Here is a 27,629-nt window from a genome sequence, read left to right on the forward strand (position 1 = left end):
TAAATTTGGCATACAACCGATGATCCTTCAATGTCTGCAGCACCGTGATCAAATGCAAGCGATGTTCTTGGTAATTTCGAGAGTAAATTAATATATCGTCAATGAAGACGATAACAAACTGGTCCAAGTAAGAGTGAAATACCCGATTCATCAAGTCCATGAATGCTGCTGGGGCATTAGTAAGTCCAAATGGCATAACTAGGAACTCATAATGGCCGTATCGGGTTCTAAATGCTGTTTTGTGCACATCCTTCTCCTTTACCTTCATCTGGTGATACCCTGATCGCAAGTCGATTTTTGAAAACACTGTTGCTCCTTGTAACTGGTCAAACAGGTCATCGATCCTGGGCAATGGGTACTTGTTTTTGATTGTCACTCGATTCAGCTCCCGATAATCAATGCACAGACGCATAGTCTCATCTTCTTACGTACGAATAACACCGGTGCTCCCCATGGTGACACGCTTGGTCGAATGAAACCCTTGTCCAGCAATTCCTGCAACTGTTCCTTCAACTCTTTCATTTCGGTAGGCGCCAATCTGTATGGTGCTTTTGACACCGGCATAGTCCCCGGTACTAGTTCTATTCCGAACTCCACCTCCTGATTCGGAGGGAGTCCTGTAACATCCTCTGGAAACACCTCTGGGAAGTCTCGTGCTATATCCACTTCCTCCAAACTTGGTCGTCGTGCCTCCGATTTAACCGAAATGTGGACTAAAAGACCCTTACATCCCTTGCTTAGCATTCTTCGAGCTTTACACATGGAGATCATGTGGGGAATGGCCAGTTGTGAAGCTGTTTGAAAAATGAGAAGTTTTTCATTTGGTAGCTTCAACTTAACCGTCCGTTGTTTGCAATCTATGACTGCCTCATGCTGAACCAGCCAGTCCATGCCAAGGATCACATCAAACTCTGTCATTTCCAACACGATGAACCTTGCGCCCACCATATGGTTTTGCATCATCATCTGATAGTTCTTTACCATCCTGTTGCTATGCAATTCCTCCCCCGATGGTAATAAAACACTATATCCCGCAACCATTCGTTCAGGTATAATGCCCAGTTTTGTGAGATAGACCTCAGATATAAAGGAATGTGTAGCTCCGGAATCTATTAATGCATGGGCTGGAATATTGGCAACATAAATCATACCTGTGATAATAGTCGTGTCCTGATCCACCTGCTCTTGTGTCATCGCAAATACTCTCCCTTTGGTTGGCTCCCTGAGCAGTGGGCATTCCCTCGCGAAGTGTCCTGACTTCTTACACATAAAGCACGCATCTGTACCTGTTAAGCATTGCCCAGCATGAATCTTCTCGCACTTGGAACAACGAACCTTGTTTTCGACCCTGAAACCAGTGCCTTCAGCTGCTTGTGTCTTCTGAATTTGCTGACGCGGCTGTGCTTGCTTAAACGGCTGCTTTCCTGAATTCTGACCAGGAATTGTCTTCTTCTTCCCCGGCTCCTGCTGATCCCGTCCCTGAAAACTCAGTCTCTTGTTCTGAGCTTCCTTGATCATGTCATTTCTGTCTCTTTCGGACATCAGTGCCTGGTCAACGGCTTCTCGGAATGTGGTGACCCGACTCAGCCTGACATCATGGCGAATAGCCGGCCTCAAACCTTCTGTAAAGTGCTTCAGCTCCTCGACTGGTTGGCTAGTAATCATAGGTACGAAATAGCGTCCTCTCTCGAATCTCCTAACATACTCCGCCACTGACAAATCTCCCTGGCGAAGCTCCAAGAATTCCCGTGCCAGCCGTGTCCTGTTGTCAACTGTGAAATACTTTCCATAGAATACCTCCTTAAAATTAGTCCAAGTCAAAGTAGCCAGATCTACAATCAGCCGCGCACCCTCCCACCATACTCGAGAATCATCCCGGAGCATGAATATCGCACACCTGACTTTGTCCGCATCTGTGAGCTGCATGAAGTCAAATATCGTCTCTAGAGACTGAATCCATCCCTCTGCAGCGATCGGGTCCGTGGTGCCTTTAAACTCCGTCGGTCCAAGCTCCCGAAACTGCTTGTAGACCGGTTGCGTGCTAGGTGCAGAACGTCTGGGTGTGCTCCCCTACTCCCTAGCCTGCAGTATTTGTTGAATTTGTTCCCCATGAATGCGGTTCTGTTCATGTAGGAGTGCTGTAAGTCCTTCTAGGAACTGGTTGTTCTGACCACCCATCTCTCCGTTGTTGTTGTTCCTTCTCCCAACCATAACCTGTACATTTCCGATTTAATCTCTTTTATATCCCATGATTACATATCCGTATATCAATCATAGTATGACTAAGTTATCACATTAAATACAAAACTTAAATAACGTAGATCTTACAAACTTGTTGGCTGAAGTAGTCGAGTTCCTGACGAGATGGCTGACGCATGATGTCCCTTAGGAGTGTCGCTCTGATACCAACTGAAACATCCCGTAACCAACCCTCAAGTTTTTTTTTTTTATATATAGTGCATCACCCACCGAACACAAACCAAGCGTATACTTATGACACGATACCAAATCAAACATTCTGTTTTATCGAAAATAAAAACCAACATCTCTCACAAAGTATGACAAATAAAATTTCAAATCAAAACCCTTGACCTCTCCGTAGCAAAGCCCCTTCCCGTGAAGCACATAAACTCAGCACTCCTAATATCCGGACAACGCCATGCGTCCATCTCTCCTCCTCGCCTACTCCGTCCGTAGGCCCTCCGCCGTGTCCGGAGACACATCCTCACCTGTAATGTAGGCATCATGAGTCTACAACCCAGCAAGTATAATCTCATGTGATGGAACATGATATCCAAAAAGTAGTAGAGATAGGAGTTAAATAATAAAAAAACATATTTAAAAGGGTTGTATAATAGAGAAGGAAGATGCGATAAATAAAGTTCCTACACAGCTAAATAAGATGAATATGTCACATATCCGGTAACCACAATTAGAGCCAGTCAATCCAGTCCCATGATCCTAGAGGTATCTCCTAGAGAACATGCAGTCATATAGCCGAAGCTAACATAAATTCCAGTATCAGTCAAGTTTGGATGGGCCTTCCCCGGAGCTCATCCCGGGTCACCCACCCCGTACTGCTACCACATATGCACATATTCAACCATCTAGCCACATAAAACTTATTCTACCCATATCATAAACATAACAATAATTCAGATCATCATATATTGTAAACTTGTCAATTTACCATAACCATTCGTAGTTCAACCTACACATACCATAGGAGGGTTTATGAACAGAAACCGATATTAATTTGTACAAAACTGATAAATGGCAATAGGTATTAATTTGCAACAAGACTGGTAATTGGCAACTAAGCTTATATTACAAAACTAACAGCTTAAGTGAAAAGAAGTCGATACCCATGGAATGTTTCAAACCGTTTGCACACAAGAAGACCCAACAGAATCAAATCTCAAAAGAAAACTTGCTAACTAACTATTAGATCCAATAATCATCACGAAACAAAACACCTCCACTAATAAATCAACAAAGATCTTCCTACAACATTATAAGAATGAACCAACAGTACCGCAAGTTCTTCACAAATCTTCGAATCAGAACCTGTAACAACAATTTGCAACAGAGCAGTGTATTGAGTAAATTTGTCCAAAAATTTCAAAGAGGAACCCAAGCCACATAACTCACGAACCCAATTCCGAATCTTCACGAAAAAACCTCAGCCGAATCCAAAACTCCAATCAGAGCTCAAATCACACAATTACCTCTATCTGACATTAAAGCAAACAGGTAACGCACAACTCACCAACACTTGTTCATCACGAAGAAAATACACAACTCAAACTCGAACTCCAATTCATCAGACTCCAGTCAAAACTTCCAGTAGAACGCACTGTAGAATTCAACCTCATCACAACAGAAATCACTGTCGAACATTTCAGAATCATATGCGGATCGAGCTGAAGCCTTCGACCGAAACCTCCAGCAAGAACACTTCTCCTCAGAGGAGAAGTAAATCCATAGCGTCTACAAAGAACAACCAATCGAATGCTTCCACAAGAGAAAACACAATTGGAAGCATCTACAAGAGAAAAGAAAACTATCGAACGCGTCTACAAGAAAAACAAAATAGAAAATCTCCGGGAAAACAATCAGAACGTTTACAAAAAGGAACCCAATCAAAAATCCATACCAAACCTCATTTCCCTTAGGTTTTCCACGTCTCTATACCTTACGGATCTCAGATTATCACAGGCAGATACACTTGCCTCTTTCTTCTTCGTCTCGCCTCCACTTGTCCTCGCGTTGTGCCCCGTCAGCTGTGGCGCCGCCTGCGAAGCTCAGCTAGGCAACGAAATGGCTCGACGAGTGGCTCTGTCGACTCGGGAAAGATGGAAAGAAGAGAAGGGTCGGCGGAATCGGCAAGGAGATGTAATGAGGAAATGAACAGTGAGCTCTTATAGTTAGGTCATGTTCACATTAGGTAGGGGAATTAAGGTTAATCATCTCCTAATTACATAAAGTACCATATATTTTCCCTAAACTTCATTTCCTATTTCCCCCTTAATCATATTGGACAAGTACATTTAAATTCTGAAAAAACCCTCAGAATTCCTAAATTTTCATAATTTTATTTCCCTTTATTAACACTCGTGTGATCCTAACGAGTTATATATAAATATATATATATATATATATATATATATATATATATATATATATATATATATATATATATATATATATATATATATATATATATATATATATATATATATATATATATATATATATATATATATATATATATATATATATATATATATATATATATATATAATTATGATCTATAGTAAGCTTCTTAACCAACGCTTAGGGAGACCTTACAATACCGACAACAAGAATGAGCAATTTTAAAGCTTCGGGTCGTCTAGATCTCGTTGCAGCACTTCAAGATCGCCTTGTTAGCAGCTTGTAGCACAAAGGTCACTTGGTAGAAGATATGATGGTCACTTCTCGAGATGTCCTTTTATTGGACGTTTAAGGCGCCTCCAGTGCTCGCCCAAGGCGCCTCAAACCCAATTTTTATCCCGGATAGAACGCTGAGATGAGCTTCGGATCGTTGCCTCTTATCCGCCTAGAGGCGCCTTCAACGCCACTCCAAGGTGCCTCCAAGCCACGGTTCAAGGCACCTTCAGTCCCCATGAAGGCACCTCCAGCTCCTCTTCACAGCTGGCTTTGGCTTGCACCCGCGGCACCTCCAACAAAAGAAAGCAATAGTTCATGGGGAGCTACGGACAACGAGATTGACAAGGTAAGTCAGGTACGATCTCTTCCACCTGATAAGTTGTTTAAATGTATTAAATTATTAACTAAAGATTGTTGCAAACTTAAAAAAGAAAATAAAGAGTTGAAATAATTCTAGCTAAATCTTGTCCATTAGAAGAATTTGACAAAGTAAAATTTGAGAATGATATTTTGATAAAAGAAATAAAGAACTTGAAAAATCTTGCATGCTCGTATAATACACGTAGTATAAAATTTAATGGTCTAAATTGGTATTTTTATACTACAAAGGACAAATTAGAAAAATTTCTCAAAAATATATACCAAAGAAATTTCTAGTTAACCCAGTTGGAAGGAACCTATATTGGGTTCCAAAGACTTGTCTAAATTAAAGTTTAATTAGACTTAGAGCTTTCAGAAAGTACATTAAATATTTGATTTCATTATGAGGCTTTGTCTAGAAGTGGTTGATGATCCAATAACCAAGAAGGTCTAGTGCCTCACCATAGGCTGGAAGCCAATTAACGAAATAAAATATTTAATTGACTAACTGATAAAGCATTTAATTATAAGTAAAAAAATACTTTAAAAAGTTACTCTTTTTTTTTAATTTAGAAATTTTATCTTAAAAGTTTTTTTAAGTATCAGCTTTACTTTTTCCAAAATTATTTCTACAAAATTAGTTTTTGCAAACTTAGAAAAATATTGATATTTTTTTATGATATCAATATTTTTTTACTTAGAATTTTTTTCTAAAATTATTTTAAGTGCTATAAAATAGTTTTCAAAATTTTCAGAGTTTTTTAAAAACTTCCTTTTTTTTTTGAAAAATTTAACCCTTAGATTTTTTTTGGTACCCCATTTTTTATGTGATCAAAGGAGGAGAAGGGAAGATTAAGTCTAAGGGGAGGTAGTAATTTCAAATTTCACTTTTTTCACTTTAATTACAAAATTATTGTTTTTATTTTATGTTGGTTTACCCTAACTTAACTTGGGTTACTCACATCAAAAAGGGAGAGATTGTTGGTATCCCAAGGTTATTTTGATGTGATCAAATAAGTTAAGTTAGGTCCTGTTGTGTTTAACCTTGTGTCTAAGTGTGCAGGAACTTAGGAGCACAGAGAGTCGAGCAAAAGACGTAGCTAGCGAGAAGGACGGCATAGGAGAGAGCCGACGGGCTCGGTGCGTCTGAGGAACGAGGTGCTGTAAAAGAGTACGTGGGTGGACGAGAAGGAGGCGGCGGCATTCCCGAGGGACGAGAAGCCAGAACGAAATCTTGCACGAGGAGAAGGCCAAAAGTTGGGTTCGGATGAGCCCTATTCCAGATGGCCGAAATCACCCAAGCAAGCAGAGCTAGAGAGGAAGGTCCGGACTGGAAAAAGTCAACATGGTTGACTTTTCTGGTCCAGGCACTCGGAACGGAGTTTTATCTGGATCGCATTTGACCATGATCCATTGCAAAGGGGATAAAACTTTATCCCCCTCTAGGTACCTAGAACTCTTCTAGGTGGCCCGACCAAGGCTATAAATAAACCTTGGTCCAAGAAGCTCAATACAACAAGCATTCTTGCAACAACACTTGTACACATCTCAGTTTTTGTTTAACTTTTTATTTTCTGTTCTTTCACTGCTGTAAAGAGGCTTCTCCGCCTAAAGGAAAAACTAGTGCTACTATATTCCTTGGATGAACAACCTCCCCGGTTGTAACCAAGTAAAACCTCTAACCCTCTGCTTTTCAGTTTATTTATTATTTAATGCAAGTGTTCTTTAATTAAGTTATTTGTCTGAGAAAGGTATTTTTTTTTTATTTGTGCAGGGGTTATTCACCCCCCCCCCCTCCTCTAGCCGGCCACTAATGGTCCTAACAGTTGTCGGGGATTATGCGTTTAATATTAGTTGACGAACACTTGAGTTAGTCTAAATATTATCTTCTTTTTATTTTTATAAATATTTTTGCATTTTATTTTTGTATATATCTTGCACTTTCTTATTTTAATTTCTACATTTTCTTTTCTATGCTTAGCTTTTTGCATTTATTTTGATTTCCACATTCTATTTGTCTTGCAATTTAATTTCTGCACTTTGAAATTCTGCATTTGATTTGATTAAGTCTTCCTCTTGTATGAGTAGATCTAAACCTACAGGAGATTTGTTATCTCTTGATCCTGAAATGGATAGGACTTTCTGAAAAGAAAAAACTTGTAGATGCAATAAGAAGAGCAAGCAAGAACAGAAATAGAAACAAACTTCTCAAAGATTATGCAACACCTTATGCTCGAGGGCTTCGGTTTAGCATCACAAGAACATCTATTGAACCCAACAATTTTGAGATAAAGTCTGCAGTAATAACTATGGTGCAACAATATCAGTTTGGAGGAGTACCGCATGAGGATCCTAATTAGCACTTAGAGGTTTTCTATGAAATATGTGAAACCATGAAGATGAATGGAATACCTGCTGAAGCGATTAGATTGCTCTTATTTGGCTTTTCTTTAAGAGATAGAGAACAATTGTGGCTCTCTTCATTACATACAAATAACATTACATCTTGGAAATAGTGTGAGTAATTATTTTTTCATAAGTTCTACCCACCTGGCAAGACAACACATATACAGAATTTAATTGCCAGCCTCAGACTAACTGACACTGAATCTCTCTATGAAGAATGGGATAAATTTAAAAACATGATCAAATTATGCCCACACCATGGCTTAGAAAAATGGTTAGTAATCCACACATTTTATAACGAAATTAAGTATACTAAGGTATCTCTTGATTCTACGGCTGGGGGAGCACTTATGAACAAAAGTCTTGATGAAGCCAAAGAAATAATAGAAATGTGGCTCTTAATCATCATTAGCAGGCATCAGAAAGAAGTGGAAGTTCATTCCTTGGAAATCCAATTAAATTTCTAGTAAATATGACATTGATGTTTTGAGTCTAATATCGGCAAAAATGGATGCCCTAATAAAATTTTTTGAATCTACGGGGACCAATAATGTGAATGCAATTGTAGGAGTATGTGAATCATGTGGAACTACAAAACATGTACAAGAAGTTTGCCTACTTTGAGCTATTTCTGCTCTATTAGCTCAAATTGAACAATGTGATTCTATAGGCAACTTCAATACAAGGAAGAATAACTCATACTCCAACACATACAATCCAGGTTGGAATAATCACCTGGACATCTCCTACAAAAATAATCAAGATTAGGGGCAACCAATTGGTCAAAGATAAAGTTATCAACCAGGGCAACAACAAAGTTATCCACCATAACAACAACAACAACAACAAAGCTATCAACCATCCCAAACATATAAATTGCTTGAGCCGATTCTACACAGTTGGAGATGAAAAATGACCTCAAGAAACTTAATCAAAGGATGAAATATTCTAAAAAGAATATGAAAATGATTAATAGACAGGTGGAATAGATAGCTTCATCATCCTCAAGAGCACCAAGATTTTTTCGAAGAAAGTCAGATGCAAATTCTGTTGAGCATTATAATAGGATTGAGCTTCGAAGCAGACAGACCTTGGGAGATCCCCAAGTATTTGCTTCCAACAAAGGGATTGACACTCATGGAAAGCCCTCTCCTTCCTCATCTCACTTTGGAAATACTCAAGAAGAGGAGGAGAGTACCATTCAGGGTGAAGAGCTTCATCCACCAATAATTCAAAGTCAAGCAATTCCTTTTCCCCCAAAGACTTGCCAATACCAAGAAAGATGAAGAATTGGGTAAATTTTTTGGAGAAAATCAAAGCACTCTACATCAAAATTCCTATAATAGATGCATTGTATCAAATGCCAAAATTTATAAAATTTTTGAAAGACATAATGTCCAACAAAAGAAAGAAGGGAAACTATGACACTGTGCCATTGACTGAGGAGTGCAGTGCTCTACTGCTAGACACCTTGCCTCCTAAGCTTCAAGACCCAGGAAGTTTTTCTATCTCTTACAAGATAGGAACTACAATCATTAGTAGGGATTTATATGATTTGGGAGCTAGTGTTAGTCTCATTTATTTTTCAATTTGTAATAATCTGGGACTCGAAAACTTTAAGTTAACCACTATGGCATTGCAACTCACTAACCATTCATGTAGATATCCAATGAGTATCATTGAAAACGTGCTAGTGGAAGTAGGAGGTTGTATCATCCTGATGTGCGTAGATTATGTACACTTTTATACATTCTTTAATGCACATCTACTTATATTTTATTAGTATAATCTATGTTTATTGCACCCTTTTCATTATAATGTCATATTTCTACTCCTTTTGTTTGGAGATCTACTCTTTGCTTGTTTTGATTGATAGGACGTGATTTGGAGCAAATATAATGCTTAAATGGAGTCTAAAGCTTCCAAAGTGTCTAGGTCATGTGGAACTCACACGGGCATGCGAAAATCAAGTTTTTCCATGTTCTGACCGTGTGGAGGCTATGTGGGGGTTGTGTGGAGGCTGTGTGGAATCCACACGTCCGTGTGAAGGCCGTGTGGAATTTTCAACATTGCAGACTAAAACTAAAATGGCCATAACATTATGCTCGGTTGGAGTTATGGGTTTTTCATAATATCAAAATGTAGATAACTTCAAGATCTACAACTGTTATGAAGACTTCAACTAGAGAAAACTACATCTTGAATGTCTAGAATGCGTTTCTATGAGACACGGCCTTAGCACATGGCCATGTCAAATCCTACATTTTTTACACTGTACACCAAGAGTAAAATAGGCATAACTTTGTCCTCCATTGGATTTTTGGGATGTTCTTTATACCAAATTGTAGCTAACCTCAAGATATACAACTTTAATGAAGATCTCAACTCAATAATATCACGATAAGAGGTGCTAAAATGGCTTACAAAGCTAGGCTATGTGAGTCACACGGTCATGTCACCTCACCAGCACAACCAGAGCTAGGCCATGTGAGCCACGCGACCGTGCGACATTTCCAGAGAGCGAGAACAGCTAGGCCGTGTGAGCCACACGATCGTGCAGTATTTCCAGAGGTCAAAAAGCGCTAGGCCATGTGAGCCACACGACCGTGTAGCCCATCCAGAACTAAAGCAAAACATGGTCGTGTGAACCACATGGCCATGTCACTAGTCCAAAGAAGAAACAAGACATGGTCATGGGGGATACATGGTCGTGTGGACGGGCCATGTCATGACCCGTGTCTAAGCCTATAAAAGGGATTTTTCACCCCTTTTAATCCATCTTTGTCTTGGGGCTCTTCGCCATTGCTTGGGGATGGGTTCTCCCCTTTGGGGAGGCCCTAGATCTTTCATCATCACTGATTTGTCCTTCTCCGGAGTAAGGGAGCGCTTCCAAGGATGCTACGCCTCAAAAATAAGCATTCTCTTCTCTCTATCTCCATGTATTAAGTTGTAGATTGCTTTACTTATTGTCTTTGGTTGTAATTCCTTTGTAATGGAGTAGATCTCCAGATCTAGGATGTAGGAAGTAGTTGTGATGTGTTGTGATGTATGAACTATGTAATTGGACATTTTCCCATGCAATGAAGTGTTTATATAATACTCTATTGTGTATTGTTCCTTGTATATATTTGACGAAATATTTGTGAGGACAATTCATGTAGATATAAGGGATTTGTCTTTATGTTAAGGTTGCTACTAGATTGGATAACTGGGGGATCCTTGGGACAGAAGGATACCCATTCAACCAGACATATTATGCCCTTCGTGACAGAGGGCATCGATACTTATCTAATTTCTAGAGCCAAAAGATCTTAACATAGGGATTGATCCTTGTTAGAAAAATTAATTAGAGTTTATAGGGTTCTCCCAAATTAATGTAAGGAAGTGATATGAGTAATCTAAGAACATGGACTGAGGACCATGGTGACAGAAGGATAGCCCTATAATCGGACTTCCTAAATTACCTCTTCTATTTAATTACATTAATCTACCGTTAGGAAGTGACTTGTATAATCTAAGAACGTGGACCGAGGGCTCTTGTGATTGAAGGATAGCCCTATAATTGGACTTCCTAAATTACCTCTTCTACTTAATCGCGTTTGATACAGTTATGTTAGATGGGTCGAGCAAGTGAAGGAGTGATTTAAGTCTTGAAAGATAGGAGAGATATATCGCCGATCGAAAAAAGGCCGAGTGATCGCCTCTGTGCTCATATATGCTCGGTCAGGCAAAGGCCGCCCAAGCATAATGGCGTTTAGCCTTATTTATAACTGTAACGCCAGCCCTCCCTGCTACTCAGAGGGACGGGGCTACTTACTTACTTAACCATTCCAGGATACATACATATTCAAAAATTCTTTCTTATAACTTAAAGCAGCGGAAATGTCATAGAGTTATACTGGAATGTAACATAAATACAATGGTTCCTGTCAATCATAACAAAACATTATAGCAGGTCTTATTCGTCCCAGCCGAGCAACTGCCACACACACCTCCTTGCCTCTCCTGTAGCTCCCCTAGGTCATCCATCCCTTGCCTTTATCTGTGGTACAAGGAAGTAAGCTATGAGCACACGGGCTCAGTAAGATTCTTTCCTACTCACAAAAATTCGTATCTCAAGCATAATCATACAAGCATATCATCAATGAACAAATAACATAATCATCACTATGTGAGCATGGTTTCTTATCATAACATATTCTTATGAATCATGTTTCTAACATATCATAAACAAAGTAATCATATGAGGTGAACCATGGGAAGCATAACATATCATGAACATGGAAAGAAACATATCATATAAGAATGGGTGCATTATGCAAAATGCCTTTTTAAAACATATGCCATGTTGAGTGCAAAATGTCTTTATACATATCTTTTAATACTTGAACATAATATCATCATCATGAGGGCCCGGCTTGTACCACATACATACATAAATGCGCGCAATCCCTAGGACAGGGTAGCTAGCCCCGAACCTACTAGGGATCTAGACCCGTTCATAGTCCGTTGGTCCGGTGTACAAAGGAGCCCATCCCTTTTTACTAGACCCGTTCATAGTCCGTCGGTCTAGGGGCGCTTATGGAGCCCACCCTTGGTACAAGCCATACAAAGTAAAGTACATGTCATGCATATCATATCATCATAATTGCCATATCATATCATCATAAGGTCATGCTCTTGTCTTAACATGAAGAGTGCTCTTAATCCCAACTTAAGGGAAGCAACTCTTTGTTATTTTTTTATCATATCATAAGGCATGCATTCTTGGCACATGGTCATCATATAAAACCATTATCATGCTTCGTTCATAAACTTACATAGATGAGCATGCAACATGTTGAAATCTTACATGCTTGAGCACATAATCATCATAAGGATCATATCATGCATAATTCATAACATACATAATCAACATGTTACTGATCTTATCATAAAGCATGCACACTTAACATAAAACATATCATAAGCAAATTCATGGCTTGCTAAGTTTAAGTTAAAAACTTTCTTGAATTCTAAGTTATAGTCATGGCCGAAAGTTCATAACAAAAGAATACTCCAAAGCCACATACAACATGAATACTTAGCAAATCTTATAACATATCATAAGGAGTCTATGAACATACCAAGTTAGGTTTTGAGTTTCATGAACCCTAACACCTTATCATAGCCGAAACATCATAACAAAAAGTAAACTTCTAAGCAACACATGAACATAAATACTTAGCCACATTATTAACATATCATAAGGAAGTCTATGAGCATGCTAGATTAGGTTTTGAGCTATGGGAAACCCTACATTATTATCATGGCCGAAACTTCATAAGCCAAGGATGTACACTTCTAAACAACATGTAGCATGAACACCTAGCTAATTCCATCATATATCATAAAGAAGTCCATAAGTACACTAAATTAGGTTTTGGAGCTTCATGAACCCTAAGGATTCATCATGGCCGAAACTCCATCATGTAGAAAATGAACTCCTAAGCAACATATAAGTACAAGTTTCTATCCCAATTTATAACATATCATCAAGGAACCTATGAGCATACTAACTTAGGTTTTTGGGCTTCATGAACCCTAAAAATTATCATAGCCAAAACATCTTGCAACAAGAAGTGGACTTCTAATAAATCTCTTAACACGAATACTTAGCCAATTTGATAACATATCACAAGGAAACTTATAAACATGCTAAATTAGGTTTAGAGCTTTATGAAACCCTAAATCACTATCTTGGCCGAAACCTCACAACTAGGAAATAAACTTATGAACAACATGTAGACATAAATCTTTTTAGTTAAATTCATAACATATCACATGGAGGTCTATGATCATACTAAGTTAGGTTTTGAGTTTCATAACCCCTAATGTTTCCATCATGGCCGAAACTTCTTCAAGCAAAACATAGCTTCTAACAACATATGAACATGAATCTCTAACAAATTTCATAACATATCATAAATAAATCTATGAGCAAGTTAGATTAGGTTTTAAGCCTCATGAACCCTATATTTCTATCATGGCCGAACCCTTCTTCAAGCAAGAACAAAATCTCTAGATAACATATGAACATGAATCTCTAGCAACTTTTATAACACATCATAAGTAAATCTAAGAGCAAGTTAGATTAGGTTTTAAGCCTCATGAACCCTATATTTTTTATTATGGCCGAACCCTTCTTCAACAAGAACAAAATCTCTAGATAACATATGAACATGAATCTCTAGCAACTTTCATAACACATCATAAATAAACCTAAGAGCAAGTTAGATTAGGTTTTAAGCCTCATGAACCCTATATTTCTATCATGGCCGAACCCTTCTTCAAGCAAGAACAAAATCTCTAGATAACATATGAACATGAATCTCTAGCAACTTTTATAACACATCATAAGTAAATCTAAGAGCAAGTTAGATTAGGTTTTAAGCCTCATGAACCCTATATTTTTTATCATGGCCGAAACTTATAAAAAGGAGAAAATGTTAATAAACATCTCAATAAGAAGATCAAGCTTAACATCACACACATAATTTCCTTTCTAACTAAAATCATATCATAACCTATCAAGTTCATAAGCATGGTTTCTTCTCTTCTTTTATTTCAAATTCTAAGAGTTCGAGTCTTTCGAGAAAACCATAAGCAACTTGTACCACAGGTGAGGGAATACTTACATCCTTATTCGCTTAAGGAAAGAGAGATCTTGCTTGTGGAGCCTTCCTAGAGAGGGGTCTTCCTTGTTTTTGGGTTTCGGCAAGGAGAGGTAGGGGAGGCTCCTTGGTCACGGTGAGGAAGAGGAGGGAGGAGGAAGAGAAGAAAAAATGAAGTTTCTTCTTAATTTCCCCTTTTATTCATCATGAGAGGAGGAAGGGAAAATGTATTTTTCCTTCTCCTTTCTTTTACTTTTCCTTAATGAAAAGAGGAAGTAAAAAACCTCTTTTCTTTTGAGAGGGAGAGGGCAACTCTAACTTCTCCTTCTCAATGAAACAAAATATCTTTTCTTACCCTTAACTATATTGTCACTTCTTTCTTTAACAATAATTTCTCTTGGTCTATTGGTTAACACATGTATATATCTAGTAGGAGATCCAAGGTTCAAGCCTTGGTCATCTCTCTTTTTGGTTCTATTTTTATTTTTTTATTATTTTTGCAAATTCCACATAAGGCCTATTTTTATTCATGATAAAAATATCTAAAATTTTTCTAAGTACTCCATGGGTGTTACAGTCCCCCATACCTCATAAGAGTTCGCACTCGAACTTAAAATAATTCCGGATACTTCTGCTTCATATCATCTTCTCGCTCCCATGTGGCTTCTTCGAACCGTTGATTTTGCCACAAAACATTTACTAATTGTACTTCTTTGTTCCTTAGTCTTTTGATACTTCGATCCAATATCTGTACCGGTCGACTTACGTAACTTAGATCCTCTTGTACTTGTACGGTTTGCGGTTCAATCACCTGGTCCATACTCGGAATATATTTCTTTAACATCGAAACATGGAACACATTGTGGATAGCAGACATCTCCTGAGGTAGCGCTAGTTCGTAGGCCACTTTGCCCACCCTTTTCAGAACTTGATATGGGCCTACAATACGTGGGCTTAGTTTTCCTTTCTTTCCGAACCTCATCACTCCTTTCATAGGAGCTACCTTGAGAAACACTGCATCTCCGACACTGAACTCTAATGGCCTTCATCTCTTATCTGCATAACTCTTTTGTCGACTCTGAGTTGTTTCTATTCTTTTGCAGATGTTCTGTATAGCACGGGTGGTGTTGTCAATAAATTCTGTTTGAACTCCCATCTCCTTCTTTTCACCACCCTCGTACCAGCATATAGGGGACCTACATTTCCTTCCATACAGGGCCTCGTAGGGTGTCATTCCAATAGTAGCTTGATAACTATTGTTGTAGGCAAATTCCGCTAAACTTAAATATCGACACCAACTCCCTTTGAAATCTAAGGCGCAAGCCCGTAGCATGTCTTCTAGTACTTGATTTACCCTTTCTGTTTGTCCGTCCGTCTGGGGGTGGAAGGCAGTGCTGAACAATAGCTTGGTGCCAAGGGCTTTTTGAACACATTCCCAGAAATGTGAAACAAAACGACCATCTCGGTCAGAAATAATGGTCTTAGGAATCCCATGTAATATGACAATTTCTTTGACGTATAATTGAGCTAATTGCTCAACAGAATAGGTCATCTTAATTGCTAGAAAGTGGCTAGATTTTGTCAATCTGTCCACAATTACCCATATAGCATTGTAGCCATTTGTTATCTTGGGTAAACCCGAGATGAAATCCATAGATATATCTTCCCATTTCCATTCTGGAATTCGGATTGGCTGCAGTAATCCTCCAAGTCTCTGGTGTTCTGCTTTAACCTGCTGGCAAGTCAAACAGGTACTGACATACTGAGCCACATCTCTTTTCATACCGGACCACCAGAATTTCTTTTTCAGATCTTGGTACATCTTAGTGGAACCCGGATGCATCACGTAGGGTGTTGTATGGGCTTCTTCCAGTATTTTCTTTCGCAGCTCGGGATCCTCAGGGATACATATGTTAGAGTGTATACTAAAAACCTAGCTTTTGGTATAAACATTAATCTAGAAATAAGAATCGCATTGGTCAAATGTCTACATTTATGATAAATGTAGTTGCTCAATTAATTTATATTGTAGATAACATGGTGTGTGGTGTCACATACAGAAGATCATGTTATCGGTTCCTTATAAATTATAAACAGTAGCTCACGACCAAGATGGAAAGGAACAAACCATTAGAAGGTCGTAGTGTGATTAGGTATTAGTTTATCTTAACTATATGATTACACTAGTACACTTAGAGTGTATTGAGTAGGACCATTTGAGGTCGTTCCTTTTATACTGACTTTATAAAAGAATAAAGACCTCAGTTATTATGGAAGTGTGTGCTCTTAATCCTAATATAATAACAAGCACATATATTTGATATTTATTTCTTTAATTTATCAATGGGTGAGATTTAGTTCGATAAATCAATAAACCCGATAAGTTGGGAAATGGTATCACTTATAGTGTGTGTTGTTGATTATAGAAGGAAACGGTGTCCTAGAGATACTAGGTTGATAATGTCCTCAAGAGGAGCTCATAAAGATTGTCATGTTAAACCCTGCAGGTGGACTTAGTCCGACATGATAATAAGGTTGAGTGGTACTACTCTTGGACTTAGATATTAATTAAATGAGTTGTCAGTAACTCACTTAATTAGTGGACATTCGATATCTTAAACACAGGGAGACTAACAAGCTCATAATAAGAAGGAGCCCAAAATGTAATTTGGGATTGGTGCGGTAGTTCAATAATAGTTCTTTAGTGGAATGAATTATTATTGATGAAATTAAGTTATGTGTTCGGGGCGAACACGGGATGCTTAATTTCATCGGGAGACCAAAACCAATTCCTCCTCTCGGTCCCTATCGTAGCCTCTAGTATATAGAGATTTATACCCACCACATACCCACCTTCTTACCCATCCAATGGGGCCGGCCAAGCTAGCTTGGAACCCAAGCTAGGGCCGGCCAAGATCAAGTGGATGAGTCATGTAGGTGGCCGGCCAAAGCTTGGGTCCCAAGCTTAGGTGGCCGGCCACTAGAATATTAAAAGGATTTTTATTAAAATTATTTCTTATGTGGATATCATGATTTTTAAAGAGAGTTTAAAAATTAAAAATTTCCTTTTATAACTTTCTACAAAAGATTAAGAGAAGAGATTAATCTCTTTCCTTATTTGTAGATTAAAAGGATTGTTTTAATTTTTTGTAAAAACTTTCCTTATTTGTAAATCATCTACATGTTTAAAAGAGAGTTTAAAATTTGAAATCTTTCCTTATTTGTTGACTAAAGGAGGATTTTAAATTTTAAGAAAACTTTCCTTTTAACCATCTTTATGATTTAAAAGAAAGTTTAAAAATTAATAATTCTCTTTTATTAGTTTCTACAAAAGATTGAGAAAAGATTTGATATCTTTCCTTATTTGTAGATTAAAAGAGATTTTAATTTTTAGAGATAACTTTATTTTTATCCACATGTTTAAAAGAAAGATTTTAATTTATTAAATTTTCTTTTTATAAACCAATAATGAAGGGATTAAATTATTGGAGAAATTTTATAAATTTCTGGAGACAAATTAGGAAGTTTTAATTAATTAAAACTCTCCTTGTTTGTAGCTTTGGTGTGGTCGGCCATGTAAATTGAGAAAAGGAAAATTATTTTTAATTAAATAAATTTTTCCTTTTCATGGCAAAAGAATTAAGGAAGTTTTTAATTAAATTTCCTTATTTGCCAAAACCAAGGATTATAAAAGAGGGGGTAGAGAAGGCTTCATGGTGAACAACCTCTATTATTTCTCTCCCTCTTTTCCTTGGTGTTGTGGCCGGCCAACCTCTCTTCTTCTCTTCCTCTTGGTGGTGGCCGAACCTTCTCTATTTGCTTGGAGCTCTTGTGGTGGTCGGATACTACTAGGAGAAGAAGAAGAAGAAGGAGAGAAAGCTTGTATCCCTTGGAGCTTGGTTGGTGGAAAGATCTTCATCTTTGGGAAGCTTTGTGTGGCCGAAACTTGATAGAAGGAGAAGAAGGTGGCTGGTGGATTCTCATCTCGGAAGATCGTTGCCCACACAACGTCCGAGGTTAGAAGAGGAATACGGTAGAAGATCAAGAGGTCTTTCTAAAAGGTATAACTAGTATTTTTCTTTCCGCATCATACTAGTTATTTTTGGAAATAATACCAAATACAAGAGGCTTACGATTCTAGTATTTCGAATATATTTTTCGAAGTTGTGTTCTTTTGTTTTATTTTTCCTTGTGATTTGATTGTTCTTTTCGGTTAACCTAAAGTTATTTTAGGAAATTAAATATTAGATTTCTATAAAAGGTTTTGTCTAGTCGGTGGTGGTTGCTCCCATATCCAAGAAGGTCATGTGCCTCGCCACGTCAGTACTGGGAACCAATTATGGAAATTAATATTTAATGGAATTAATAACTTAAGGTGATTTGGGTTGAACGTGTTAAGTTCCGCAGGAGATCCAAGTCAAAACCTAAAAGAACAAATAGATTAAGTTTTGGATCAAACGTGTTAAGTTCCGCAGGCGATCCAAAATTTAATTTAAAAGAACACATGGTAGCTAGGAAAAGGTTCAGACCTTTGTACAAAATTTTTGTATAGTGGAACCTCTAGGCTTTCCGAGTAGCAACCAACAATTGGTATCAGAGCTAGGGTTTTGCCTCTGTGTATTTGGTATTAGTTTAATTATGCACATGTCATGCATAATTTAGGCAGGTTAATAGTAGGATGTGCTAACTTTGTGGATGCAGGATCCAACTATTATGGCTTATAGTTATTATGTGTGTGATTGGACCCTTGGACATGTCAAGGGCATTTATATGTGTGTGCATGATTGTATTTTAAAATACAGCAGGAGCTGTATTTAGTTTTATTAGGATTTTATTTTGATCTAGATACATGTACATTCCTTTTATGGAATATAGGATCAAAAATGTAAAATTCTATTTATGTCGCGGATCGAATCTTGCAAAGCGTGGAACCTTCTAAGGACCAGAGGCGCAGCGGAACTAGGAGCAAGATGGATGCGACGGCTAGGCAGTGGCCAAATATGGCAGAAGCTTGGGATGACAACACATGGAGGACAACTAGAGATAAAAGCCATAATAGTTGAAAATTAGATTTTCTATTTATTGCTTTTATATTGTGTTGTGTGTGCATGTTGGTTTACATATTTAGTAGGCTAGCATAGTTAAAATTCCTCATTTATAAATAACTAAGTGGGAGAGGGATTTTTAAGTAAATCCCATGGTCTCCATTACTGGTTTGTAAGTGATGCAAACAAGCTTGCGCGTTGGCTCTGAGTGCCTTCCTCCATAACGGATGAGCTTGTTTGCGGATCACTAGAACAGACTTCCATTTTTGGATGACTATAGGAAGTTAATTAAGAGCGTGTGATCTTCCCCAACGGAAGGGGCATAATCTTATTAATGGACTTAGTGTCAAGTAATGGTATACACTTAGACACATTTAATAGTATCCTCCCCAACGGAGTCACTACTATCACTTGTGTGACCAAAGGGAAACCAACTATTGATTTGTCATAAAATTAGATTGACAATATAATAAAATTAATAAACCCCTCTTACAAATGTTTGAATTTGTATACGTCCACACTAACGTGGCATACAAGATTCATGGTGTTTGAGGTAATTTTATTTGTCAAAAAGTTATATTGACAAGATAGTCAATGGGTAAAACCCTCCTCTTACAAATGATGAATTTGTATACGTCCACACTAACGTGGCATGCAAAATTCACGGTGTTTGAGGTGTTAGTGAATTTAAATAATATTGTTTGAGGAATCAATGTTATTTTAAATTCAAAGAGTTTTGACCAAATATTTGATCAAAGACAGATCGACTATTAATTTTATTCGTCATAAAGTAAAGTTGACGAGATAATAAAATTAATGAATAAAATCTCCTCTTCGATTTTGTATACACAAAATTCATGGAGATTTTAAGGAGTTGATCTTGACCAAATATTTTTGTGATTCTTAGGATGTTTGTCAATCCCCAGTAGTCATACTATAGAAAAGACTTAGTAGTCCCAATTGTAATGATTGGAAATAGGACTTGGACATTAAGGTAGACTATCTTCTAAGACTAAGAACAGTTTAGGTGTATTTAATTCATTAGTTGAAACATGTCTAGTGGTGTTATCTACCAGAACCTGGAGTGTAGATACAAGATGCCATTAATCATGTCTGCAATTCATTGCAGGGTTCCAGGAAACCCGACAACTAAATGAAAGGTAAATCACCGTCCACATGGGTACTACTGTAAAAGTGGTAGCTGTTGCAGTGGGAGATGTTTATCCTTTGATAAGAATAAAATATGGATTTTAAGTAATTGTCTTTACGTACCAAGTTTAGAAAGAACCTGATTTCAGTTTCTAAACTATTATAGATATTGTGTCTATTTTGATAACAAAGTTGTTATCAAGAAAAATAGGGAAGTTATCTATTCTGGTATGATGGTTGACAATTTATAATCCAATAACTCCCACGATGCAACAAATGGAAATTAGTAACACATCTTCTAATTTTAAGAGAAAGCAACCTTCGGAATTGAACCAATTATATCTTTGGCATCTAAAGCTAAGTTATACTTGAGTAGGATTCATTGGTAGCTGATGAACTTTTGGGTTCATTGGTAGTGGAAATCTTTCCAACCTGCGAGTCTTACTTGGAAGGAAAATAACCAAGAAGCTTTTAAGTCCAAGGGGTATGGAGTAAAAGATATGTTGAAATCGGTTCATTCTGATTTGTGTGATCCTATGACTATCCAGACAAGAGGTAGTATTGAATATTTTGTCTAATTTATAGACAACTATTCAAGATACAAATAAATTTACTTAATGTACCGCAAGACTAAGTACTTTGATTAGTTCAAAGAGTACAAGGTTGATGCGGAGGAATAAAGTACAAAGTCACTATGGAAGATCGTAGTGGCAAGTACCTTTTGAGAGATTTTAGGAGTCACTTATCAGAAGTTGGATTTCAATCCTAACTAACTGCATCTGGTACACCCCAACAGAATGGTGTAGTAGAAAGAAGGAAAAGAACTCTTATGGAATAATTAGATAGATGATGAGTTATTAAGAAAATTACCAAATTTGTTTTAAGGATAAACTCTGAAAATGAAAGTGAACATAGTGCCTTCCAAGTCATAACTCTCTACTCATATAGAATTGCTGAATAGGCATAAGCCTATTTTGAAGCATATTCGGATTCAGGTAATCCAGCATATATGTTAAAGAGAGATAATGATAAGTTGGATAGGAGTTCACTTGTTTGTAAGTTATCCTAGATAAACAAAAGTAGGTTTCTAGTCTTAAAAATCAGAAGGTCATTGATAACATCAATGACTGATTTTTAGAAAAGGACTATATAATGAACCACATGCTCATAAGTAAATTTGTTCTTAAGAAAATAATAAAAGACATGTCTAATCTAGTACCAACTGTACAAGATGAGATACCACAAGAAAACTGTAACACGTATCACAAATGATACACAATTGCAGAAAATGCCTTGTCGTAGTGGGAGGGTTGTTAAGCAACCTTAAAAGATTCATGTTTTGGGAGAGTTTTTGAACTCGATCCCTGAAGGACATGAACCTGATCTCCGGACATATGACGAAGCACTCCAAGATAAATATGAATCATCTTGGCAAAGAGTAATGAATAATAGAATTAGAATATATGTATTCTAATAAAATCTGGAAGCTTGTAGAACCACCAAGTGGTGTAAAAGCCTTTGGGTGTAAAAGGTCTATAATAGAAAAAGAGGGATAGACAGGAAGGTAGAAACCTTCAAAGCAAGGCTTGATGAAAAAGGAAACCTTTTTCACTGGTAGCCATGCTTAAGTCTATCCGGATTCTTTTATCTATTTGGCAAGTGGATGACAAGACAACATTCCTTAATGGAAGTCTTGAAGAAAGCATCCATATAAAGCAACCAGAAGGGTTCATTGCAAAGTGCTAAGAGCATCTTGTGTGCAAGCTCAATCAGTCTATGGACTGATACAAAGCTTCAAGGTCTTGGAACATCCAGTTTATCAAAGTAATCCACACCTATGGATTTATTGAGTAAACGGATAATGTTTTGTGTAAACAAAAGATGTGATGGAAACGTGGTGGTATTTCTTGTACTATACGTAGATAACATTTTTGGTAGTTGGAAACAATATCAAAATGTTGTCAGAAGTAGGGGTATGGTTGTCCAAATAATTCGATATAAAGGACTTGGGAGAATGTATATATTTTTAAGATCAAAGTAATAAGGGATCACAAGAAAAAAATATATTTATTCCAAGCTTGGTACATCGGAAAAATCCTTGCTCATTTTAAGCATGCAAAACTCCTCAAAAGGTTTCTTACCTTTTAAGCATGGAGTGTCTTTATCTAAAGAGATGTCTCCGATGACATTAAAGGAGATTGAGGACATGTAGGCAGTTCTTTATACTTCGGCAGTTAGACAACCTAATGTATGCTATGCACGAGATCTGAAATTTGTTTTGCCAAGGGCATAGTTAGCAGATATCAAAGTAACCCTTGACAAGGACATTGGACTGCAGTAAAGCATATATTAAAGTACCTTAGAGGCGCTAAAGATTATATGCTAGCTTACAAGGCAGTTAATTTGGTCCTAGTGGGTTGCATGGATTTTGGCTTCCAATCGGATAGGGATAATAATAAGTCAACCTCGGGGTTTTGTGATTACTTTAGGAGGTATAGTCATAACTATGGAAGAGTGATAAGCATAGGTGTTTTTCTGGACTCCACCATAGAAGCTTAGGATATGGCAAGCCTCTGAGGTAGCCATAAAAGCTGAATGACTCAATAACCTCAAGATAGACTTAGATATGATTTCTGGTTTGTCCAAAGATTGTTACAATTTAATGTAATAATGTTGGTGCAGTATCAAACTCGAAGAAACCATAAGTCTATAAGGCAAGTAAACACAATAGAGCACCACCCAATACGAGAAATCGTATAAACGAGGAGAAGTTGTTGCTGCCTAGATTGCATCAGGTGATGACCTATAGATCTTTTCACTAAGGTCCTTAAGGCAAGAGCTTTTGATGGACATGTTGAAGGGTTGGGAATCAGATGTATGGAAGCAGATATGGCAGCTTAGTCTTTTAGTATAAGTGGGAGATTGTTAGAGTGTATACTAAAAGCCTAGCTTTTGGTATAAACATTAATCTAGAAATAAGAATCGCATTGGTCAAATGTCTACATTTATGATAAATGTAGTTGCTCAATTAATTTATATTGTAGATAACATGGTGTGTGGTGTCACATACAGAAGATCATGTTATCGGTTCCTTATAAATTATAAACAGTAGCTCACGACCAAGATGGAAAGGAACAAACCATTAGAAGGTCGTAGTGTGATTAGGTATTAGTTTATCTTAACTATATGATTACACTAGTACACTTAGAGTGTATTGAGTAGGACCATTTGAGGTCGTTCCTTTTATACTGACTTTATAAAAGAATAAAGACCTCAGTTATTATGGAAGTGTGTGCTCTTAATCCTAATATAATAACAAGCACATATATTTGATATTTATTTCTTTAATTTATCAATGGGTGAGATTTAGTTCGATAAATCAATAAACCCGATAAGTTGGGAAATGGTATCACTTATAGTGTGTGTTGTTGATTATAGAAGGAAACTGTGTCCTAGAGATACTAGGTTGATAATGTCCTCAAGAGGAGCTCATAAGGATTGTCATGTTAAACCCTGTAGGTGGACTTAGTCCGACATGATAATAAGGTTGAGTGGTACTACTCTTGGACTTAGATATTAATTAAATGAGTTGTCAGTAACTCACTTAATTAGTGGACATTCGATATCTTAAACACAGGGAGACTAACAAGCTCATAATAAGAAGGAGCCCAAAATGTAATTTGGGATTGGTGCGGTCGTTCAATAATAGTTCTTTAGTGGAATGAATTATTATTGATGAAATTAAGTTATGTGTTCGGGGACGGGATGCTTAATTTCATCGGAGACCAAAACCAATTCCTCCTCTCGGTCCCTATCGTAGCCTCTAGTATATAGAGATTTATACCCACCGCATACCCACCTTCTTACCCATCCAATGGGGCCGGCCAAGCTAGCTTGGAACCCAAGCTAGGGCCGGCCAAGATCAAGTGGATGAGTCATGTAGGTGGCCGGCCAAAGCTTGGGTCCCAAGCTTAGGTGGCCGGCCACTAGAATATTAAAAGGATTTTTATTAAAATTATTTCTTATGTGGATATCATGATTTTAAAGAGAGTTTAAAAATTAAAAATTTCCTTTTATAACTTTCTACAAAAGATTAAGAGAAGAGATTAATCTCTTTCCTTATTTGTAGATTAAAAGGATTGTTTTAATTTTTGGTAAAAACTTTCCTTATTTGTAAATCATCTACATGTTTAAAAGAGAGTTTAAAATTTGAAATCTTTCCTTATTTGTTGATTAAAGGAGGATTTTAAATTTTAATAAAACTTTCCTTTTAACCATCTTTATGATTTAAAAGAAAGTTTAAAAATTAATAATTCTCTTTTATTAGTTTCTACAAAAGATTGAGAAAAGATTTGATATCTTTCCTTATTTGTAGATTAAAAGAGATTTTAGTTTTTAGAGATAACTTTATTTTTATCCACATGTTTAAAAGAAAGATTTTAATTTATTAAATTTCCTTTTTATAAACCAATCATGAAGGGATTAAATTATTGGAGAAATTTTATAAATTTCCGGAGACAAATTAGGAAGTTTTAATTAATTAAATTTCCTTGTAGCTTTGTATAATGGCCGGCATGTAAATTGAGAAAAGGAAAATTATTTTTAATTAAATAAATTTTTCCTTTTCATGGCAAAAGAATTAAGGAAGTTTTTAATTAAATTTCCTTATTTGCCAAAACCAAGGATTATAAAAGAGGGGGTAGAGAAGGCTTCATGGTGAACAACCTCTATTATTTCTCTCCCTCTTTTCCTTGGTGTTGTGGCCGGCTAACCTCTCTTCTTCTCTTCCTCTTGGTGGTGGCCGAACCTTCTCTATTTGCTTGGAGCTCTTGTGGTGGCCGGATACTACTTGGAGAAGAAGAAGAAGAAGGAGAGAAAGCTTGTATCCCTTGGAGCTTGGTTGGTGGAAAAAGATCTTCATCTTTTGGAAGCTTTGTGCTTGGCCGAAACTTGAAGAAAGGAGAAGAAGGTGCTTTGGTGGATTCTCATCTCGGAAGATCGTTGCCCACACAACGTCCGAGGTTAGAAGAGGAATACGGTAGAAGATCAAGAGTCTTTCTAAAAGGTATAACTAGTATTTTTTCTTTCCGCATCATACTAGTTATTTTTGGAAATAATACCAAATACAAGAGGCTTACGATTCTAGTATTTCGAATATGTTTTTCGAAGTTGTGTTCTTTTGTTTTATTTTTCCTTGTGATTTGATTGTTCTTTTCGGTTAACCTAAAGTTATTTTAGGAAATTAAATATTAGATTTCTATAAAAGGTTTTGTCTAGTCGGTGGTGGTTGCTCCCATATCCAAGAAGGTCATGTGCCTCGCCACGTCAGTACTGGGAACCAATTATGGAAATTAATATTTAATGGAATTAATAACTTAAGGTGATTTGGGTTGAACGTGTTAAGTTCCGCAGGAGATCCAAGTCAAAACCTAAAAGAACAAATAGATTAAGTTTTGGATCAAACGTGTTAAGTTCCGCAGGCGATCCAAAATTTAATTTAAAAGAACACATGGTAGCTAGGAAAAGGTTCAGACCTTTGTACAAAATTTTTGTATAGTGGAACCTCTAGGCTTTCCGAGTAGCAACCAACAACATAATCGGTCCTTGAGGTATAATATTCCACTATCTGCGATACGGAACCCGTCATTCTTTCCCTCTAAGGTTTCTTGCTTAATTCTTTGGAGACTTTGGTCACTAGTTTGCTTCTCTAATATATTATCGAACAATGTCGGTGCTAAGGTCAAAGTGGAGAGTTGTCCGGACATGTTTTCGACCCAGCGACGCGTAATGTTCCTCGGCTTCTCAAAAATTTTGACTATTGATTCGCCTTCAGTATTAGATAATACTTTAGTATACTGACTAAAGTTAGGCAGCTGACCTGTGACGACTGTGGAAGCATTGGCCGCATCCTCCTTGGTGATGGAGAAAATTCTGGCATCCGTCGCTACTAGCGATGCTTCCAGCCTCCCTTGACTTATCTGCGGGCCTTCTATTGCAGCTTGCATCATCTGTAGATGTGGAAGCACTCCTTTATTCTGAACCTGCGGAGGGATAGATGTTTGGATCTGAGTAGGGCAGTTCTGAGCCATGTGTCCTTCCATTCCACAGTTGTAGCATCTGTTTGTACCTATACGGCATACCCCTGGGTGCTTCTTTCCGCAAGTAGTACACTGGGGGAACATGAGTTGCTTGCTGGCTGGACCACTCTTGGATTCACCCCATTGCTTCCTCTTGCTACTATGATTTCCTTTCCAGCTGGTTCGGTTACTTTGTGATTTCTGTCCCCCTGACTGAGTCTGATTCTTGCCCTCATTCATTGCCTTCTGATAGTGTTCCGTGATTAGGGCGCTGCTGATTAATTCTTCGGCGGTCTGCGGTTTATTAACTCCGCCGGCTACGTTTAAGGCTATCTCAGGTCTGAGCATCTTCAGCATAAGTCTGACTCTTTCTCTCTCTGTACTGACCAACTCTGGGCACAGCCGTGCTAAGCGGTTGAATTTCTTAACGGCTTCATTAATAGATAGATCACCTTGCCGGAACTCTGTGAATTCATCATAGTGTTTATTTGTGACGCGCATATGGAAAAATTCTTTGAAAAATTCTATTTCGAAGTATGTCCACATCATCTGATTACTTGTCTTTTTGTCTTTACTCTGTCCCACCACATTCTGGCATCTCCAGTAAGACAGAATGATGCACATTTAACCTTCTCGTGTTCAGGCCAATCCAGTAACTCTACTATGCTTTCCACCGTCTTGAACCAGGCCTGTGCGTCCCATGGTTCACAGTTTCCGGAGAAAGTTTCTGGCTTCAGTCTCTGCCATTGTATCAAATATGCCTCCTGACGAACCACTGGAGCTGGGCCTACCGGTGGTGCAGGTGCTGGTGGTACTGGAACAGCTGTAGGTATTACTGGTACTACATTCTGGTGTCCTGGTGGAGTAACAGGATTTCCTTGTTGATTTAGCAGAGCAGTGATCATTTGCTGCTGTTCCGTAACTTGACGCTGGAGCTCGGTAACTACATGCATCAAATCAGGTGGAGGCTCTGTTTCCTCTGCTCTGGTATTACGTCTTCTAGCCAT

At 37.6% G+C, this 27,629-nt stretch overlaps 1 protein-coding gene and 1 non-coding gene across 2 annotated transcripts; both read right to left on the reverse strand.

The window, feature by feature from the left end:
• Window positions 1-767: 767 nt before the first annotated feature.
• Window positions 768-27,629, reverse strand: LOC121986538. Its single transcript, XM_042540504.1, has 3 exons — window positions 27,414-27,629; window positions 841-1,920; window positions 768-794 (listed from the first exon to the last, which is right to left on the reverse strand). Exons 1-3 carry the CDS (start codon window positions 27,627-27,629, stop codon window positions 768-770), a joined length of 1,323 nt encoding a protein of 440 aa, XP_042396438.1.
• On the reverse strand, window positions 7,858-7,963 carry LOC121988196. Its single transcript, XR_006113933.1, has one exon. It is a non-coding gene; the product is annotated as a small nucleolar RNA R71 (small nucleolar RNA).

Source organism: Zingiber officinale, chromosome 5B (assembly GCF_018446385.1).
Source record: "Zingiber officinale cultivar Zhangliang chromosome 5B, Zo_v1.1, whole genome shotgun sequence".
In the NCBI taxonomy this organism is placed as follows: Eukaryota; Viridiplantae; Streptophyta; class Magnoliopsida; order Zingiberales; family Zingiberaceae; genus Zingiber; species Zingiber officinale.